General features: G+C 36.4%; 1 protein-coding gene across 1 annotated transcript in view; it reads right to left on the bottom strand.

Annotated features, from left to right (window-relative positions):
* Positions 1 to 6307: 6307 nt before the first annotated feature.
* Positions 6308 to 18662, bottom strand: part of grb2a (growth factor receptor-bound protein 2a) — an 89202-nt gene continuing 76847 nt past the window's right edge. The window contains exons 5-6 of the mRNA XM_028818696.2: positions 15837 to 16005; positions 6308 to 8759 (exon numbers count right to left, since the gene is read on the bottom strand). Coding sequence (XP_028674529.1) covers positions 8574 to 8759; positions 15837 to 16005 — 355 coding nt within the window. The 3' untranslated portion in view covers positions 6308 to 8573. The remainder of the gene's footprint in view (positions 8760 to 15836; positions 16006 to 18662) is intronic.

Raw genomic sequence — 18662 nt, 5'->3', positions numbered from 1 at the left:
GTCAAAGCTTTCCTCCCGTAAAGCATTTGGTGAGAAGTTAAGCAAATGACCAATATGCAAGCTTTCGAGGCAACTCAGGCTCCTTGTTCAGGCGAGATTAAGAAGGAGCCTGAGTTGCCTCGAAAGCCTGCATATTGTAATCTTTTTAGTTAGCCAATAAAGGGGGTCATTTTGCTTAACTTCCCATCACATCCATAATGGCTAACATGGTACAACACCCTAGTACTCCTGTAAAGCATCTAAAGTATTCACTTTCTTGGAAGTTTTCACATTTTATTGTTATTCAACATACTTTCATATACAGTGTCCTCCATAATGTTTGGAACAAAGACCCATTTTTCCTTGACTTCCTCCTCTACTACACAGTTTATGATTACAAATCAAACAATTTAGACACTGTGATTAAAGTGTACAATGCAGACCTTTAAGCAAGGGCATCTGCACACATTTCAGTCATAAAACGCTTTTTCAACCTGGTCCACCCATTTCAGGGCACCATAATGTTTGGGGCACAGCAATGGTAGGTCAATATTTCAGACTTTGTCACATAACCCTTGAATGCAATGGCTGCTTGAAATCTGCAACTCACAGACATCAGGAGGTGCTGAGGATCATCTCTAGTGATGTGTGTGAGTGACAAACGCCTTACATCTGCTCAGTTGGCTTTGTCCTTGAATACACAACAAATCCCAGTGTCATCTGCAACTGATGGAAGACGACCCCGGACGCTGGTCTTTGAATAACAAAAGGAAAGGCCATTTGTGAAAATGGCTAATAAAAAGTAAAGATTAAAGTGGTCAAAACAGAGACACTGGACAAATGATGACTGGAAAAATCCTATAATGGTCAGCATACAGACGATAACCATCAAGACACTGAAGAAATGGTGGCTGAAAAAGTGAGTAACACATTAAAAATCAGTAATTTCAAACAGTGATGGTCATTAGCAACGCTAGTCATGGCTTGCCTGTAGTTTTAAATTAATTTAATAGCATCTACGCCATCATAAATATGAAAGTTTCCAGGTGTGTCCAGACTTTTTGACAGGTACTTAAAGTCTAAGAAGCTAAAAAGCTGACAATAAGCTTTAAAAATTGTGCCTTACTGGAAACTGTTGGTGTTGCACATACAGGTAAAAATTTCACTGTAAAGATGCACATGATAAATGTGCAATAATTCATTGGATGCAAATATAAATTTTGCTATGAATGCAATTAACCCATATGAAGAATTCAGAGTAGCTGTGAATAATTGAAAATGTATCAGGATCTGGTCTCTTAATTAAAAGCAGCACAGAGTGAAGTCTGTGCAGAGTCCTTGTCTTAACGGATGTCTTTTTCACAAATACAGCAGTTCAGGTTTACAGAGTTCTTTAAATTGGCCACGTGTGAATGATGGAAGGCCGGTGTCTGCACTAAGGTGCCCTGTGACAGAATGGCGCAAGGTCAAGGTGGGTTACTGCTTTCTAGAGCTAGCTGTAACTTCAAATTGAATAAGCAGCTTTGTAAATGGCCACCTAGCTGGATCTCTTCAAATAGCACAGAGTGGTTTTAATAATCCACAATTTCACAGTCCCTGCTTAGGGCACTTTGTTTTTTTGCAGATACACCTATGCATTATGAAAAAATAGAGGCAAATAAAGATGAAACTGAGAAAAAACAAAATTGTCACACTTGAGTTAAATAATGATGGGAAAACAAGTATTTCTTAAACTTCTTAAAGAAAGACACACACAAAATGCACTGTCACATATTCCAACCACCATTGGAACTTGCTAGTAATTAATAACACATTGCATCAAGAAACCAGAGTGTGTGAAAACCTGTGCTGTACAGGAGGGCCACCATGCAGTTCCTCCGAGCACATCACAATTTAATGGAGGCTGCCAGAATAAAGAGGTTATTATGAAACTGAACACTGTTTCTCAACTATTTACATATCTCTCTAATGCAAATTGTTTAACTGATAAATGAACTTGTTTTACAATTTTGGGATCGGGACAGGGTAGCACAATGCTTAATGTGTTACTTACCTGGTTGCTTCCAGCATTTTCTAAGTGTCTCTATGTCCACTTTTGAGGGTTCACTGATATTCATTACAGGGTTGGTTTCCGACTTGCCCTAAAACTGGATTACACAGGTCCAGTAAAGTGTTGGATGAATGAAGAATCCGGCCAAAATAATTATGAAAATTAAAAATATAAATAAACTAGAAACATATACAGAAATTTGGAGAGGTTCTTTGCATAATTTACCCACTTTCTACAACACAATGAGCCATTATAAAATGAAAAAGATAAACCAGAAATGTATATACAAATAAGGAGGTGATCTTTGCATAATTTACCCACTCAATACAAAACAATGATCATTTTCTAATAATCCAACTTCATGCAGCTCTAGAGATGTAGCCTATGCTGGTAACATAAGCCACCAAACCCGAATGAGACACCATTTCTAAAACTGGATTAAACAGGTTTAATAAACAGATGCAAGGCATAGGCAGCCCACCACACAGACAGAACACTAGCTCATCACAGGCCATACAGACACGGACATCTTCAGGATATAAAAGGAGTGCTTGGAGAAAAATCTACTAAGCCACCATACTGCTCACAGGTACATTTTGCATCTAATAAAACACTACACATTTCATGTTTACATACATCATCTTTGAAAAGGTGGATTTTCTTCACACCATTCATAAACTCGTTTTCCTCAGGTCATTCTGCTATATTTTCATGCCTGTTTTGGACCATGATCTAGGTTTACTTCAAAGTGGCTGATGTTCTCCTGAAGAATCCTCTGATGTAGCGCTGAATCAATTTTTTTTTCTTCGGTGATACAATTCACCCAGATTTTAAAGAAAGAAATCACAAGCAAACCATGAGGTTCCTACAACCTTATATAGAGTCATAACTATGACGTGTACACCACTTTGAAGAACCACTAATCTTCACAATGTCTTTAGAGGTCAAACGTGACCCGTATTTGCATTTGGAACCAGTAAACACACCCTAAATTTCAGCTGTTGAAGATGAAACCTTGCAACTTTTCCTGTATTCCCCCATATTAATGAAAAGAAAATTTAAGCATTTCACAATTTGTCCATCTTGTAGCAAATATTCTATTTTTCCATTTCTTCAGTTTCTGTTTTAACTGACCATGGATGTTAATGGATTTTCTGATGCACTTATGGTAGTTTAGTTAACCTATTAAAATCATCCTACATATCTTTTCAGCTCAGAAAAGTTAAGGTTTATAAAAAAAAAACAATTTTTGTAGAGCTGCTACAACATTTGAATGCTGTCTTGTCTTTTGGCTCAGTTATGATCCAGCATTGACTTTTCAGGATTTTACTCATTTACGGTAGTTTCTTTGCTTACCACCCTGAAATGAAACTAACTCTGAAACATGAAGGGCTTTTAGCAAAGTGCTCTAATTTACAATTTCAAAGGTCCCATTTTGGTATAGCTGATACACATTTTGAATGCCGCCATACCTTTGGGTCAGTTTTAGCCCACCATACACTTTTAACAGATTTTAAACGTGGTTTGTTCACAGCCCATAAGCTCAGAAATGTGAAGGGTTTAAGTAAGGTGACAACATTATAAAAAAACATTTTCTAAATGTCATGTTTCTACAAGTACTACATATCTTAATACATGGTTGACATGGATAATCAATATAAAATAGACTGGAGTGTAAAATTTGATGTCCAGGGCACTAAGGGACAGGCCAGAATCAGGTTAGAAGGGTACAGCTTTTAGTCAGCACTTGAAGACACTATGAAAGTTAAAGCACTTAAAAGTAACGTTTTTATGAATTTTTGACATACTTCTCCGCCATCAATCCCATTTTTGCTGTCTTTCTAAAGATATAATCATAGCCCAGACATGAACAAGCTGAGACACTTGTTAGTCTTTTAAGTGTGGTTCTGGTATTATGGAATATGCTATGTTTCACACTGAATATTCTCAGGAAAGTGACTTCTCTTACGAAAAATAAGGTTTTGGACTGTGGTTCATTTCTGTAATTGTAATCCTGTTCTGGACGACAAGAAATCACCATGTTTCCCTCAGATCACAGAAAGAAGAGCTTCTTTAGAACATGTGTAATGAATGAGTTTCATTTTGATTAAGAGCCAAACTTGCAAGGATTTACAACTGTTATCCATAGAATTCAGGCAGCTTACCCCTTTTACACCTGTAAATGGGCTGCATTCACTATTGGAGCAACAACTTTTTCAAACCTAACGTTTGCACGGGTAACTCCACACCTAACCAAATCTTTTTAATGCCAAGATTGTTTTTTCCTTCATTCTACAACTGGACGGAAAAAAAAAAAAACCTGAGCAATTTAACTATGAAATGTTGATTCTGAAAGAAAAAAAACAATCAAGATAGTGGTCAGACACTTTTTAATGTAAATATAAATTAAGCAAACCATAAGGATAATTATCTCTGTCAACTAGAGAAATAATTGAGTGCCTGAATTGGTATCCACCAATTAAACTGATCTAGGAACTGACTTTCAGGACAAAAGAAAGGATGGATGGATGGATGGATAGATACTTTATTATTCCCAAGGGGAAATTCACAAATTACACATCTATAACTGGGACTAACACTGTGTTATAATCAAATGAGACCCTAGTTACAGAGCCACCAGTATGCACAGGATTAGAAAACCAATTCTGTACTTTTAGAGGTGTTTAAATCAACATTAAGACTGCCCCTAGATGTGGGTTTCTTTTCCAATAGAAGTAGATAAACATTCTTATTGCAACACATGATGGACAGCAGTGATATACAGGTAAGGCTTGCAAGAAAGAAACCTGGCTCTCAAAAACAGGATTGTTTCTTAATATTATTAATTTAATGTTTTGTTTAATGTTATTAATCTAAAAGTATTTTTTTTCTGAAGACAAGAACATGCTACACTGAAAACTTCTAGAAACTTCTAGAAACCTGCAATTTGGAGGAGGTGCCATGAATTCAGGGTTATACAAAATACTCCAGAAAAATATGTCTGGCCCCCTGTTCTGACACATTACATTAACATTAAGCATTTCAGTAGACAACATAAATAAATAAAACAGACATTTCATATTTTGGAGAGTTCCTGTTGTACAACTGGAAAGAAATATGACAATTACAATGCAAGATACCTCACCAAGTCTACTAAAAAGAACAGACAAGTCATTTCAAACAATCAGAAGAGACAAATAAGGAACTATAAGAAATGTCTGGTTGATAATATCACCGCAGACATTAAGTTCTAAAGCCTAACTAATTTAATTTTTTGAGGCTTTTTTTTTTTTTATTTTTTTTTTTTTAAACCACAAGGTACTTTGAGCTCCTGGGCCATAAATAATTAATGTGTTTTGCATGTTGGTCTTTTATGTCGGGCACTTTCAATAAATGTTGAGATTGTCAAAAAGGTACAGAAAAGAAACTTCCAGTTCTCAATTTCTTACAAATGATGCAGCAATAAAAAAGTGCCAATTCACAATTAACTTCACTCTGCACCAGTTTTTTACAGTTCTGAAAGGACATATTTGTAAAGATCAGTGATAAGAATTCTTGCATCACAAAAGTACAAATAAATAGTAGTGTAACAGTAACTAAAGGACACTGGAGAAGATGCTCTTCATTTTTTTCCATGCTAGTGAGATGTAGACGTAGTGCTCACACTGTTTTGTGTGATAATGAATTTTTAAGATGTTTAAAGACAAGTATTTAAAACTTTAAAGTAGAAAAAAACAGCACTGACAGATTATGCATACTATATTAGGCATCAATGAGCTTTAAGGTACCTTTTTGCACCATTTTGCTTGACTATACAGACTATGAGAATTAGAATGAGAATGAGAATTGTCAATCGTGTCAAATTAACTTTTTTCAACTTTCTTCCTAAGCAAATCAGAGTACAAAGTTGCATACTTCAAAAACATTACAAAAACATTTTTGTGGTATACTTGGTGTACCTTATTGTACCACATGTTGAAGTAACTTGTTCACTTTTTGCTTAAATAAAAGTATGCTGTTCGTCTAAATCTGATGCTGTTTTTATAGTGTTTCAACTAACCAGAGACTTTATATAAAACAGCTGTTCTCTTAAAAGTCATGTAATTTCTCAACATGTTTAAAAGCCTGGAAAATGGACTAAAATGTAGGACTGCTTCAGAAAAACCATTACTGAAAAGGTTAAAAAGACTAACCAATATGATACTCAAAATAAGGAAACAATTTTCAAAAATCTTAAGAGTGTAAAGGCATGTTACACAAAATGGAAGTAGAATGGTAAAAAGTTTTCATATTTATTTATTGTTTTATTTGCAATTTTATTACACTGTTGGTTCCCCAATTCAAATACTTTATGAACCAATTATGTTTTATGGAAAAATACTGTTAAATAGCAATTAGAACAGATTCTGAATGTGAGTTGTCTGGTCATTCTCAGAAAAATCATAGTATCAACAGTAAAAATGGCATAGTCATATCCGCAATGAAAAATGCCCACTCACCAAACCCACAGAATGCTTATAGTACTTGCTTTTGACAACTCAGATTCATACTTGAAATACAGCTAGTAATTTCAACGGAAAAATTTTATAACGCAAACTGTACTATATTTTAGCATAGTTTATTGGCCATAATTTAAAAATAGGTTATCCGTGACAAGTAGATCTTATTAATTATCGTGATCTACTGTAAACAAAGGATTTGGCCACTTTAGAAATACTTTCATTTGAGATGTACTTATGCATGATATTCTGCATGAAGACAAATAATGCTTAACATATGCCCAAAATCATAGTATCTCAGACATTAATTCATGATCAGTAAGAGAGTTGCTTATTACATTCAAATATTAACATTTCAAAGGAATGAGTGATTCATTTAATCCAAACTGAATATGAAAGCAGGATCAGCCTTCACCAACATACATTAAAAAACAAACAAACAAAAAAAAAAAACTGCAAGAAAATATCATGTAAACTCCTTGCACTAAAGCCTTTCTTAACAAATCATTTTTTCAATTATTATTATTTATGAAAACAATCAAAAAAGAAAAAAAAAAAAACCTTTAGCATTAGGTATAAGAATGCAAGTATTTAAATTAAAAAAGTTAAATCTTGAAAATGTCTTCCAGGTAGTAACATCCATCATAACTGAATGAAAAATATATAATATATAAAGTCTTGGGTTATTTACAAAGATAATTACTGAAGAATACAAAATGAGGCATACATCTTGGATCAATTTTTGAACACATCAAGATTTGTATTTGCAAGGGATAAATAATACATTAAAAAGGCACTATTATGAGGGTGGAAGAAAAGCCCAAATCAGAAGGTGCTCAACCATGCACAAAAAAAAGAAAGAAAGAAAGAAAGAAAAAAAACAAACTAACTCTGATCTCCCTGATCTTAAACTACATAGAAATTGCATATACAATTCTTTCCCTTAAAACATTTCTTTACATTACAGAGTTAAATGTCTGAAAAGGGCTATATGCTGCATCTTGTTTAAAGTCCCTCAGTAGTGTGTAATTCTCTGTTCTTATAACCCACTCTCTTATCTCAGTTCTCTTATATAAAAGATTTTATAATACATTTTATTAACTTCACACTACTAATACTGAATTTACAAACAGCATTCTTTCATTTAAGCTGCAGCTTAAAAATATGCTATTTTTGCTTGAGCAGGTGAGAAATAGACAAAAACGGATCAGGGTAACACAAGAAACAATAATACATGGTTGAGCTTTTCGCTTAAAAAGTCAAAACAAGCTTGATTGTATTTTCAATGAAATACTGTTTTCACTCCTAAAATATTTAGGTAATGAACTATTCTAGGCTGATAATTTGTATGCAAGACAACAAGAGCTTGAACAGTGTAAGAACTAAGAAGATTCTTATACCTGTAGCATGCTTTTAGAATTCTAAACAATTATACTTAAAAATTTCAACAAAGGAAAAGGTGGGCACAACCTTTACAAGAATAACAAATACCAAAACAAAAAAATACAAAAAAAAAAAAAAAAAAACAAAACAAAAAAAACACACATGGATAATTTAACAATATATTTGAAATATGGGAGGCCAATACAAGAAAAGCTATCATGAGCAACAGGTGGCTCAAAAGGCATGGTGCTATTTGTATTAACCCCCAATCCCCAGAATGGGGGAAAAAAAACAATACAAGAAAAAAAAAAAAAAAAAAAAAAAAAGATGAAAGGACAAAGCTTTAAAACATGCAGAAACATACCAATAAGGGGGGTGGGGATGGCATAAAGAACACAAAAAGGACAAGAGAAGGCAAGAAAGCATTGCAAGGACACAAAGAATTATGTCTTTTAGATTGTAATTTGATGCTTTGTTTTTTTTTTTCTGTTCAATATTTAAATTACAGTTCCATTTTGACTCAGTGTTGCATTTTTGAAAACATTCTCAGTATGTAATATATTTGTGATGTCACACCACAGCTGTACTGGGCTCTGGTGTCCATTCTTTTTTAATATATTTTTTAAACTAGTATTTTTTAGTAACATTATACTTCTTTTTCTTTACATGTTCCGGTTCACAGGTGTGACATAATTGCGCGGAAACATTCCTGTCAGCCCATGACAAGCACCCTTCCACCAGTTTGGATCAGAGTTATCCAACACTTGAATAAAATCTCCTCGACGAAAGCCAAGCTCCCCATCTTCCTGTGGGTCGAAGTCAAATAATGCTTGCACATATGTTGGATGCTGCAAAAAAAAAAAAAAAGTAAATATATAAAGCCTTGAAAAATGAATTTACTGGAAATATTTAAAAAAGTTGACACATCAAACTGTCACAGAGGAAAGTGACAGCAGTACTATCTTCTTTTACAGAATCAATTTCAAAATATGTTTTGCAGGTAATTTCTTTTCTAGTCCAAATAGATGTAATTTGTTAAGCACAAAACAAACACAAGGAATCCTTAATGACCCAATAGCTCACAAAAAATGTTTTTATTTCTCCAAATTTATGCATAACTACATACATCTAGTGTTTCTCTGTAAAAAGAAATATTTTTATTGTGTTTACTGCCTGGCTGAAAATAACTTTGTATGAGAAAATAAGAGAGATAAGATTTTGGGGGTATAAAAAAAAAAATAAAAATCTGGAGTGTGCTCCTGTAGACTTTCTTGAATACTGAGATAGAGAAAAGGTCATCAGAACCACTTCCAGTTGCACAGTATTTCTCAAACATCATCTTTGTTTCACATCATAACTAAATGATAATATCGATAACACAATTATTAATCTCTATTTATAATCAAACTTTATATTAAAATGATATTTTCACATTTAGGGAGGTCGAAAATGGTGGTGGAAATTTTTTCATGATTACATATTCATTACCTAGATTACGTGCAAAGTAAAAAGAGTTAGTAACCTAAAAACTGTTAGTATTATATAATATTTGTTGCAATAAATTGCTATAGGTAAAACTACATTTAGCTATATTTAATTATGATAATGATGGCGGAAATAAATTTAAAAAATCATAAATGTATTACCTGGAACACAACCGGAACGTAGCAGCTTACGGTTTCCATTACATCTATATATTTACAAGTTATGTTCAATGTTTACATATTATCGATAAACTGATGATCTATAACTTAAAATTAATAGTAATTGTTGAAAGAATGTGTTATATTGAATACAGTTTTTAATATCTTTTACACATTTATATTTCCATGAGAGAAAAAATGTGGATGGGTGCTTAAATAAATTAATACTTCCAGTTGAGTAACTTCTCAAATTTCAACTCTGTTTTAATCATTATAAATCCATCATCCATCTGTAATTATAACCATAGTTTACTTGAAAATTCACAAAAGTACTCCGTTAAAGTACCACTTCTGGTGATCAGAAGTGGCCCAATTTCCTTATCTCTCTATTAGAAAAGAAAATCCTGTGGGATGGAATGACTAGGAGACGATACGTGATCATCACGGAAGACAAATAAAAGACCCGCAAGACGAAAGAGAATGGCCACAGAGCGTCTCACGGGGATACAGAACATGAGATTCTTGCAAGAAACGACAACAGCAGCTGCCCCCCCCCCCCCCCCCCCCCCTTCACAACAGGGCCAGCGTTATATGCCCTGCAAGAAACAGATTTAACCACGCCCGGGGCCGGAAATAAAGGACAATTATTGTTTTTACAACGTCACACGACATAAGGCAGTGAGCCATCATTTAAAACAAGTCTACAGACATCTAACTAAGCAGTTGCTGGATTGCTTTTGGCAGACATGCATCATGATAGATAGATACTTTATTAATCCCAAGGGGAAATTCACATGTGCTCCCAGCTCTTAAAACAACGACATGCGACAAGCAGAACAGGCAGCTCGCCAGCAGCAGAAAGACTGCTGATAATCCGACCACAAATCCTTAGCGTGCGTTCAGCCCCCCCATGCGAGCAGCATTATACGTCATGCAAGAAAGAGATGTAACCACGCACAGGGCCGGAAATAAAGGACAAGTATTGTTTTTACAAAAGTTTTTAACGTAAAAGTGAAAATAATGCATATGTAACAATTCCCATGAAAATAATCTCTTTAAATTGTAAATCCATAGCACGCGCAGATCATGTGTTCTCAGCACATATAAAGCGTATAAGGACAATACGTTCTAGATGAAACAACGCAAAGAAGAAAGCAGCGCGGACAAAAGAGACCCAAAAGCGTTAGAGAGAAAAAAAGGCAGATAAGAGATTATGAAAGAAGTGGAATTCGAAAGGCTCAAACAAACGATGGCGCAAAACACATGCAGAGAAAGGCACAGAATATGAAAGCAGTACAATTCGAAAGTATTGTAGCATCCCAGCCAGGTTGAAGCCTTTTTTTTTTTTTAAGTGACTGATAGGCCCGATTGAGGGGGGCGGAATACAGCACAGAAGACTGATAACGGGGTACTGATTGATGCAGAAAGAGGGAGACACGACCCATAGGAGGAGGGGTTGGAGATAGTGCTAGACAGTTGTGTTTGGGGTTACTAAGTCGGTAATTGTACAAGTAAAACTTCTGTGACACTTTAAGTCAGTCGCTACAGTATCAAAAAAAAAGATAGCGAAGATCGCATTAGCACAAACAAAAGGTAATTATTCATCAGAGAGCCAGGTGTAATTGAAAAAAATAGCAGGACAAAGCAAGGTCAGAAATAAAAGGCGAAAAGTTGAGAGAAAAAAAAGTTTTCGCCTTCGCATCATTCAATGCACAAAACGTGGATTTACACAATAATGGACCATACGCTATGAGAATCTGTGGTCCCACAACTGTTAAAGCAGCAACAAGTTTAATTTCAAAGAATACACAATTCGGTCAGGTGTATATTTATGATGACGGAGAAGCAATGCAAATTTAAACACGCGACAAGAAAGGTAATGTATTTATTCCGCGAATAACATTAGACACCAAAGGAGATTGCGATATGCCATTCGTATTAAAATGTTTACAGTTTACCGTGAGAATAGCTTTTGCTATGACAATTAAATCACAGGGACAGCCATTAGAAAAAGTCGGATTTATTAGAGAAACAGAAACAATATTCACTCAAAGGCAGTTATACGTTGTGTTGTCACAATGTGTCTCCAAAAACGGATTCAAAAATCTATGCGAAAAGGTAATTCCAAATATTGTTTTTAATAAACCTTTAATGTAAAAGTGCAACTAATGAAATTGAAACAATTCCAAAGAAAAAAAAGCTTTTACAATTGTATATCCGATTAACAAAACAGCGGCACGGTGGCGCAGTGGGTAGCGTTGGTGCCTCGCAGTTAGGAGACCTGGGTTCGCTTCCCGGGTCCTCCCTACATGGAGTTTGCATGTTCTCCCCGTGTCTGCGTGGCTTTCCTCCGGGTGCTTTTTCCCACAGTCCAAAGACATGCACGTTAGGTGCACTGGCGATCCTAAACTGTCCCTAGTGTGTGCTTGGTGTGTGCGCGCGCCCGGTTGGCGCCCTGCCCAGGGTTTGTTTCCTGCCTTGCGCCCTGTGTTGGCTGGGATTGGCTCCAGCAGACCTCCGTGACCCTGTAGTTAGGATATAGCGGGTTGGATGATGAATGGATGGATTAACCACAAACAGGGGTTGGCGAGCGAAGCCCCCTAGTTTTTCACATAAAGCAGGTGTACAAAGTCTCACTGACCTAGGTCAACGCATTTTGAGTTACAGTAATCCCTCTCTATATTGCGCTTCGACTTTCGCGGCTTCACTCTATCGCGGATTTTATATGTAAGCATATCTAAATATATAACGCAGATTTTTCACTGCTTCGCGGGTTTCTGCGGACAATGGGTCTTTTTACTCCTGGTACATGCTTCCTCAGTTGGTTTGCCCAGTTGATTTCATACAAGGGACACTATTGGCGGATGACTGAGAAGCTACCTAATCAGAGCACACAGTTAAGTTCCTGTGTGCTGATTGGCTCAGCGACGGGACGGAGTGCTGCATTAACCAGGAAGTCTCATCTCACTCATTCAGCATTAACGTGCTCCTGCTACTGCTTCAGGGGCCGTGTCCAAGCGCCAACAGAAGATGCAAATGATTGCAGAAAAGGTAAAAGTTTTGGATATGTTGAAGGAAGGGAACAGCTACAACGCTGCAGGACACCATTACGGCATCGAGTCCACGATTCTTTTTATTTAAAAAGGAGGAAAAGCATACAAGATCTACAGCTGCAGTGTCCTTTAACCAGGGCGCAAAACGAGTTGCAAGTGGACGTAATAAGGCAGTAGTCTGGATGGAATCTGCTTTAGGGGTTTGGATTGAAGAGTGCTGGAAGAAGAACAGCGGCGGTGCTACACAGTCGCCTGAAGAGGCTCCTTTAGAAGAGCTGTAACGCTATCCTTTGTTGTGCAGTAAAATTAAACTTATAGTTATTGGACAAGTCGTCGTGTCATTGTTGGTGAGTAACCATAATTAATTATCTACGTACAGTACTTATTACATGTACATAGTTTAGTGTCACTGTACACACATTTTACTGTATACAATTTTTCTTGCATTGTACGTATTTATTGCTGGTGGCCTGTCTGTCGTAATGGCTGTAACATATGTGATATTGGAGACGCTCGATATCTTAAATAATGTTTAGGTTTTACTGTATATAAACTGTGTTTACATACATAATTTCAACGAATCTTACCTAATATCTAAGAGAATACAAAGGGTTTATGCTGTATAATTGTGCGGGAAATGTTTATAATAGTGTGGGAGAGTTTATAAGGGCTTAAAATATATAAAAAGAACCATATGAACATATGGTTTCTACTTCGTGGATTTTCACCTTTCGCGGGGGGTTCTAGAATGCAACCCCCGCGATGGAGGAGGGATTACTGTATTGTGTTTACACACAGAGAGACAATTTCAAAAATGGTATTTTCAAACTCAGGAAGGTCTAAGAAGTCAAGATTCATCAAAACCTCAAGGTCAAATTTTTTCACAATTCCTATATTATGTATACGAGAAAGTAAAAAACTGAAAAAAAGTGAGTACATTTGAAATTATGTATATTAGTATACTAGCAAAATACCCGCGCTTCGCAGCGGAGAAGTAGTGTGTTAAAGAGGTTATGTAAACATATATATACATAAACATATATACTTATATACATATCTACATATACACATATCAACATATATACATATATATATATATAGCAAAATACCCGCGCTTCGCAGCGGAGAAGTAGTGTGTTAAAGAGGTTATGAAAAAAAAAGGAAACATTTTAAAAATAACGTAACATGATTGTCAATGTAATTGTGTTGTCATTGTTATGAGTGTTGCTGTGTTTTATATATATAAAATACACACACACATATAAACATATATATACATATACACATCCACATATCAACATATATATATATACACACATATATACACACACACACGCTTTATGGGTGATGATTGTTTTACTCTTTTTATCTTTATTTTATTTAATTGTAGAATCAACTCCTATCTGCGCACAGCAGGGCAGCCGTGGGCGGATGCGTATGGTGTATTCACTCCCTGTTATCGTGCATTGCGCTGTCAGTGGTATTTTGATAAAAGAATTTGAACAACATTAACATTTAAGAAGTAAAGTTACATTAAGTACTACTGCAGTGCCTTCGGGTATACCTCATTTTTTGTTTGCCCATTACATGCTTAAATGTATACATTTTTTGGTGCACCTACCCGAGAACACGCGACATATAACCGAGCGTGGGAGAAGCATGGATTTTAAACACGCGTTGAGTTCATCTGCTGGTCTCCCTCGTGGAATAACTGGTAATGTTTGACTAAAATCTACAGCGAGTAAAACGACATTACCTCCTATTTTTTTTTTTACGATCTCTGAGATCTTGCTTTTTTCGGTTCAAGGCTTCATAAGCTCTTTTATGTTGTATGGTGTACTTATCCCAAACCATCATCTTTGAATGTTGCAAGACTTTCGCCTTGTATGTAGATCGGGGTAATTACATTCATTGCATTCCTAGTCTGAATCACAATCTGATTGTATGGGTGGTTACCTGGCACTGTAGGGTTGCCACCCGTCCTTTAAAATACGGAATCGTGCCGCATTTGAGAATGAAATTGCGCGTCCCGTTTTGAATCAATACTGGACGGGATTTATCCCGTATTTTTTTTATCATTTTTTTTTTTAAAGCAGCGTCTCATGCAAATCATCCCACACGCATTTTATGAAGATGCCTCCTTTCGTACTTTTGATTGGGTAATACTTGATGTCATCGTTAGTTTGATTGGGGTTTTTAACTGTCCAGTGAGGAGGGCGTGTCTTTTAAGTAGAGTCTGCAAAGTGTTGGCACTGAGATGTGGCATCAGCGCCATAGTTGAAGCCCCTAACGTTGCGGTCAGCAAGTCGGCTAACATCTGCCATGTGCCGTCTTTCAGTTGCGAGAAGCAGATCATAGAATGGTTGAAACTGTTGCCCCTAACGTTGCGCCACGGCGTGTGGTTCGTTTATACCTCGTGTCTTCTCATTAAACTTTTATCTCGCGAATATGTTATTGCAATCCGCAGCGGGAGCGTTTCTATAAACTTAATTTAAACTTACGTTTTACACCGTGCTTTGTTTCCCTTATGAACATGCTTGTATGCTTAACTCGCTCCGTTCTCAATTGTTTAATTTTTTGCTGTTCGCTGTTTGCGGCTGTTCCTCCATTTCCCCCTACTTCGTTCTTTTATTTTGCGACTATGTTATTGCAATCCTTAACGGGAGTGTTTCAATAAACTGATTGAAAATAGTTTTGCATTTACCTTTTTAGTAAAAGGCGAGCTTTTAAGCCTGAGAAATCACCCCGTAAATGCACACGTTTAATTGCACATGTGTTAATATGTATGCTTACACAGTATTAAAAGACAGTCAAAAATTAACGTCATTTACCTTCGTTCCCGCGTGTGACTCGTGCTGTAAATGTCTTCCTTGTTTTTAGTTCACGTGATTACGTAGGAGGCGTGATGACGCGATACGTGACTCCGCCTCCTTCATTACAGTGTATGGACAAAAAATATGTTCCAGTTATGACCATTACGCTTTGAATTTCGAAATGAAACCTGCCTAACTTTTGTAAGTAAGCTGTAAGGAATGAGCCTGCCAAATTTCAGCCTTCCACCTACACGGGAAGTTGGAGAATTAGTGATGAGTGAGTCAGTGAGTGAGTGAGTGAGGGCTTTGCCTTTTATTAGTATAGATTAGCAAACAAAGACAGGTTAGAAACAATAGAATGCTCAGTTAATTAAGATGATTTTGTAAGACAATAATCAAGTGAATCTAGCATTTACCTGGGGAACTTGTTCAATGTCACGTAAAAATATCTGTTGATTTCGGGAGACTGAAGTAGATCTGTGGTAATCAACCAGCTCATTTAGTGAATTGAACTTGACAACCCAAAGGAAGTACTTCCCAGCACCATCACGAAGAACTTTAAAATGTTGGACATCATTTCCAAACCTTGATGGGAAAATGTATCCAGAGTTAGTTACCACACAACTGCTTGTGTTTTTATCACAAAACAAGTAATCAAACTACTGCATTAATACCAGAACATATAATTAAGTCATTCTCAAATTTTCAAAAATAAATAAAAGCTAAAAGCAATCAATAACAAAAGGTAAACTGACAGAAGACAGAGAGAAACAAACATCAGTAAAATGACATAAAACAAATAGCAAATATGAGAAAAAATTATAATGACTTAAGACATTGTTCATGTTAGTGCCCAATAGCAGCTGGGACACGATGTCTCCCCCAAATAGGTTAGAAAATGGGCAGATGGATGCAAAAGAAATCTTTGGTAACCAAGAGAAGGAAATTAAGTAAATTAATTGTGTGATGGTGCCAACCTCCATGGCACTTCATTCACAAATCTAAAACAGTTTCAGAGGTTATCATACTACCTTCTTTTACAATCCACTCATCAGAATGTGTTCCAGAATGGAGACCATATTTTGCCTCTAGGTTTTAATACTAGAAATCCTTCAGTAAGATTTTTTGGAAGATGCAACAACTTAAATTATAGAAAACCTCCAATCCTCAAAATTAGTTTGGCATATTTCATGGTACTCTATCATACACAGGATCACTTAAAATCTTCGACACATATTTTGATTAAAAACTTTGAGAAGCTGCATCTAGGACAAGTTAAACCAAATATTCCAGAGTGTTTGGATCTCTTAATTTTCATTTGCCATCACTGGTTCACAAAGTAACCCATAATCCTTGCACTTCATACCATCCTTGCAAACATGGATAATAGAATCAGCCATGACAGAGTACTGTTTACAGGCTACAGTTCAGTAATCATTTGATTTTGCCATTTCATTAAAGCTAAACACCAAGCTCCTAGATGTGGGATTTAGTGCCTTCATCTACATAACACAGTGAACTTCAACACAAGCATCTCACAGAGTAGTTTGCGGAGCTCAATTTTGTACAATGTTTTCCTATGGTTGAGGCCAGACACAGCTCAAACTCCTTTAACAAATCAGTTTATAATACGATTCTTGGTAGGCCTGACCACCAACAACGAGACGTCTTAATTGCTCTGTGAACAGTCATACCAAAACAACTCTCTTCCCCATAATGTTAGTAAAACCAAAAGAGGTGATCATGGATATTGGGGAAACTGGGAACTGACCTTACCACCGTTTACAATCGGAAGGGATACTACTGACAAGCTTTGACTAAGGTGAGCAGAAACCATTTTGGCAATTGTCAGGAAGGCAACTCATATTTAAATCATTCGCCAGGTAAGGGAAGTCAAAATGCCTCAATGATTGAGAACTTCTATAGGTTCAAAGCAGAATGTGTCCTTATTGGCTGCATTACATTCTGGCAACACAAGTACTCCATCCAGGACCCTAAAACATCACTGGGGATGTAGTTGAATCACAGCTCCGTCCTGTTCAGGATACACAGTTTAAGATAGGTTGGTTAGAACTATTAAGGATCTAAAACCATCCAGCAGAGACTTGTTTTTTCCTTTTATTTCTAGAGAACAGTACAAGACATTATCACTGTCTTGACTAAATTCAACTTTTATTTCTGAAGTAATAAGAATATTCAACAGATACCCACAGTGACATCTGAAGAGGTGTACCCATACAGTGGAACTGTATAAAAGAAGGGCCAGAGCAGACTGCACTAAAAGAGACAAGTCTTTTGACGTGTACAGTAAGCTACTGGAAATGCTCTATCAGTCCATAGTAGCCTGTGTGGTGTTCTATGCTGTGGTCTCCTGAGGAAGCAACTTGAGCTCAAAAGAATCAATGCCTGAATAAACTTGTCAGAAAAGCCTGTGTCATCGCAGGATGAACCCTGGACACACTGGAAGCTACTGTAGAAAAAAGGATGGTGGCAAAATTGGATGCCATCATGAAAAATCCCCTACACAAGGCGCTCTCTCTTGGAGCTCTTTGAATCAATGGTTCACTCTACTATACTGTACTAAAAAGCACCTCTGGGGGGTATTTTCTGTCCAGTGCAAATATAAAAGTCTGCCTTTTTGTCACAAAAAATGTTAAATTGCTGCAGACCACACTGTTAGTACAGCCAAGTTATACACTTTATAGGTAAAATAAAAATTTCAGGCAAGAGTGAAGATTAGTGGGCTCCAAAGAATAGATACTTAACTCTGAAGGCTTAATTTATGGAACAGAGATGCCAAAGAATGATGGGATATGTGCATTCTATATGAATATATATTGCACGCTGAATGTTAGTTATGCATGAAAATCTAAAAGGGGTAGGCATCCCTCCTAGAATTATCACATTGTCTTGGTAAAGCACATTGCTTACAATAGCCATTTTTAGAGCCGTGTTTTCAGGAGATTTCTGCTGCTTTTAAGTTTATACTTGGTAAATTAGTCAAAGGAGAGAGGCCAAACATGAAATAAGAAAATGATTCATAGACTATTGCCTGAACAGGGATACCAGGATCCATTCCTAAAGCTAGGCCCAAGTACTGGGTTCATCAGTTATAACCTGGAGGCTGGGTGACCAAAGTGACCCAGATAGACTCTGCACATAAAGGCTGAGTGAAGCCAGCATGTGGGCTAACCATTCACAACATAGAGAGTAAGAGTTGGGTGCAATGCCCAACAAGCAAC

This window comes from Erpetoichthys calabaricus, chromosome 14 (genome assembly GCF_900747795.2).
Source record: "Erpetoichthys calabaricus chromosome 14, fErpCal1.3, whole genome shotgun sequence".
In the NCBI taxonomy this organism is placed as follows: Eukaryota; Metazoa; Chordata; class Cladistia; order Polypteriformes; family Polypteridae; genus Erpetoichthys; species Erpetoichthys calabaricus.
This window is presented reverse-complemented; position numbering and strand designations above follow the sequence as displayed.